This window comes from Etheostoma spectabile, chromosome 21 (assembly GCF_008692095.1).
Source record: "Etheostoma spectabile isolate EspeVRDwgs_2016 chromosome 21, UIUC_Espe_1.0, whole genome shotgun sequence".
Taxonomy (NCBI): Eukaryota; Metazoa; Chordata; class Actinopteri; order Perciformes; family Percidae; genus Etheostoma; species Etheostoma spectabile.
Window position 1 is genome coordinate 20,264,043 of NC_045753.1, and position 3,324 is coordinate 20,267,366.

The 3,324-nt window shown below is 40.6% G+C and overlaps 2 protein-coding genes and 1 long non-coding RNA gene across 4 annotated transcripts in view; 1 reads left to right on the top strand and 2 right to left on the bottom strand.

Annotated features, from left to right (window-relative positions):
- Positions 1-3,324, bottom strand: part of si:ch211-180a12.2 (uncharacterized) — a 52,335-nt gene that overhangs the window by 40,084 nt on the left and 8,927 nt on the right. The window lies entirely within an intron of this gene.
- LOC116671339 (uncharacterized) overlaps positions 1-3,324 on the bottom strand; it is a 20,510-nt gene that overhangs the window by 13,940 nt on the left and 3,246 nt on the right. The window lies entirely within an intron of this gene.
- zgc:123217 (tryptase) overlaps positions 327-3,324 on the top strand; it is a 6,600-nt gene continuing 3,602 nt past the window's right edge. Inside the window, exons 1-4 of the mRNA XM_032502530.1 lie at positions 327-395; positions 1,117-1,131; positions 1,259-1,418; positions 2,737-3,005. Of these exons, the coding sequence (XP_032358421.1) occupies positions 344-395; positions 1,117-1,131; positions 1,259-1,418; positions 2,737-3,005 (496 nt within the window). The 5' untranslated portion in view covers positions 327-343. The remainder of the gene's footprint in view (positions 396-1,116; positions 1,132-1,258; positions 1,419-2,736; positions 3,006-3,324) is intronic.

Sequence of the window (3,324 nt, forward strand, 5' to 3'; positions counted from 1 at the left end):
ATAGCTCTGTCAGGTTGACGTCAAGACTCCGGAGACATTGGTGCTCCTGTTGGTTTTATTACAGGTAAAGGTTGCGGACCTTTTATTTCCATATACCATCACCTTCTATAAACACAAGGGAAGGTCTAATGTGTCTAGGTTATTAAGTCAGTAAAGTAGCGTGTTTCGCCCATGTAACTGAACCGCAAGTTGTGTAGTGTAAATAGTGGAGATTTGGCCAAACCTGAAAGTTTTATTTTGTAAACTTTGGAATAGTAAACAGAAGGGAGGGAGTGGCCTAGTGCGACAGTGGCCAGTGTATATAGCTCTGCTTTTTAAGGCAAAAAGTTAGTGACCTCTGAAGATGGCAGCCTTGACAGGATGGATACTGATGTGTGTCGTCCTCACACGGCAAGGTGAGCCTTTACACTGAGTTACCAATTTAATGACTATTTCAACCCAACACATCCTGTAAGTTTTTGTTAATATTAGAGATTTTGATCCAGATCTGCTGGATTGTAGTAGATTGCAAGTTAAAATGTCTACAAAGCTCAGCTCATATTTAGAGCAGTTTTGACAAAAACATGACTTATTGCATGGCTGTTTGTACATACCTGTAATAGTTATGTCTGATCATGTGGCATTTGCCTTGTAGCTTGTGCATGTAATTAATTTTAAATATATTGCTTCTTTTTGCAACATTTTCATTCTCCTTTTATTATTAGTATTGCTAGTATTACTATATTATAAGCCTACTACAGTTTTTGCTGTTTGTGAATTTTTGGTGTTCAACAGGTGTTGAAAATTGGCACGCATGCGAAACACTCAAGAAGTGCATCTGGATTTGTCCAATGTAACTATTGTGTATACGTCAAAAACTGAATACTTTTTAATTTCTGAAAATAAATGAAATGTTTGTAAACCATTGGTGTGTTCTGAAGTGGTTACTTTCAAGTACTTGAGATTTCTAAGATAATGACTTGCCTCTAATGACTCCTTGGTTAGGACAATACTGAGGAAGTGTCACCTGTCAACACACCTGTTAGAACAAGTATGGCCTTCCATCTTCGATTTGATTGGTGTTACACCATCAGAGTGATGTAACTTATGTCTTCCTTATTTTTTCCTTTCCTACAGGGTCAAAGGCTCAGGGTAAGCAGTCATATATTTCAGAGATACACTAACAATGAACACAGCTACAAATAAACACTTAGCTTCACACATGAATCAGCTTCACTTTACCATACTTGTACTGACGCGTTTTTCTAAACTCCGTCAGATTGTGGACTGGCAACTCTGAACCCAAGGATAGTGGGCGGTGTGAATGCCACAGCTGGGGCATGGCCCTGGCAGGTCAGCGTGCACTTAGACAAACACATCTGCGGAGGGACCCTCATCAGTGACCAGTGGGTACTCACAGCAGCCCACTGCATCCTAACGTAAGGGAAACTTATAGCATCTGCAGCCTTACCAAACTCTGTGATTGGTAGCCATTGCCTGGTTCGAGTCATTAAAAATGAGTCCAACTTTTCTCTTTCTTACAAAAGTATATTTTTTCAACATGGCTGCAATGCACACATGTCTATTATAGTCATAAGAGCTGTTTTAACAGACAAAACAACTCATTTGACAGATACACAGTATCACATCAGTACACTCCTCGTCTTAATTGCGTTTCTTCGGGGTAAGGTGAAAACTTGTAAATGCCATTAGGAGCATCAGGAAAAGGCAGAGGAACATAGTTTTCCAAATATCATCTCTCATGCACTATTAACAGTGCCTGCATTGCACTAAAAGAGCCATTTCCGTCACAGACCATTAGGATATATTGAAAATTTCAGTAAATTACAAACTTGTTTATGAAAACTGGACGGACTGAAATTTACTGATACAGTAACAGCTGTCTAGTTCTGATAACACTTGATGCAACAATTTTATAATTATTGATGTAGAAAAGTGTAATTCAGGTCCATCTTTACTTAGATGAATAAAATTAATGAGCTCCAGCTGTATTACTTGAATATGAAGTGTAGAACAAAACTGGCCAGAGAAGCTCTTAGAACAGCACTTCCTTCTGTTAACCTTTCCTGCTACAGATCTGTGATCAGTAAGCACAGAGGAGACATTTAGTTCTCTCACTAGGACTTAGAGTTGGCAATTGCTGTCGCTCACTTGCTTTACCACACACACGCCAGCCCGTCTATTCTATTAAAACGATTAACGCACAAGTATAAACTTCAGGCCACTTACATAGGCTACGGGAAAAGCTCTGCGTGGCAACTCCGCGTCTGATACCGACCACTCGTCAGTATTTCTTGCGTTAGAGTGAATACAGGTTGAATGGTTACTACTTCCTACTTTGAGACATGAGGTAAAAGCATTAAGTATAGCCAGCATATACATCAAGGTCCTCACCATCTTTGTCTACATCCTTGACTCCACTTCCTGGATTGCTCCATTGTCACCGGTAAAGCAGACAGATTTCACTTAATTATGCCAGATAGCCATTGCCTTGGGCTTCCTAAGAGCATTTTAAACTCCGGTCAATCCCCGAATGCTATGTGGAGTACCCTGACTCTCCTGCAGCACAATTTGGAGGAGGTTCTGGCAAAGTGGGACTATCACTATCACAACCTCCAGTCACATAGAGCCTCCTCACATAAAGCATGTCAAGTGTCAAGAACTAAGGCCTCTGAAAATGCCAAACCATGTATATAATAAGTACAATTCTTCATGTCAAGTCTTTATTTTATACAGAAAGTCAACTACTCCATGGATTCTCTACTTTGGAAGAGTGACTCAGTCTGGCCCCAATACTCATGAAGTGAGCAGCACCGTGTCCCAGATCAACATCCATCCTGACTACAACAATGTCCCGTCAAACAATGACATTGCCCTAATGAAGCTTAGCAGCCCTGTCAATTTCACTGACTACATCAGACCTGTCTGCTTGGCAAGTAACTCCAGCCAGTTTCACAATGCGACCCCCTGCTGGGCCACTGGATGGGGCAGACTTGGAAAGGATGGTAAGTATTGGCATGCTAGAATGACATACCCAGAGGATATAGCAGGCCTACATGAGGCCTGTTCCATATGTCATAAGAAAAAGCGGTGTTTAAGTGTTTAAGTCCCAACACCTGACTTTAAATGAGCCTAATAAATCCGACAGGGCTAAAGCGGTTCCATTAAAGTCAATTCAAGTTCATGCAAACAGACTTGTGATCAACTCTTTTTTTATAATTTAGTTTGGAAGGTAAAGAGCAACAAAACACTGAGACAAAGACTACAGAAACAAACACCAACGATGTGGAAATTGTAACACTCAGCTCCACAAACCTGTGTCGC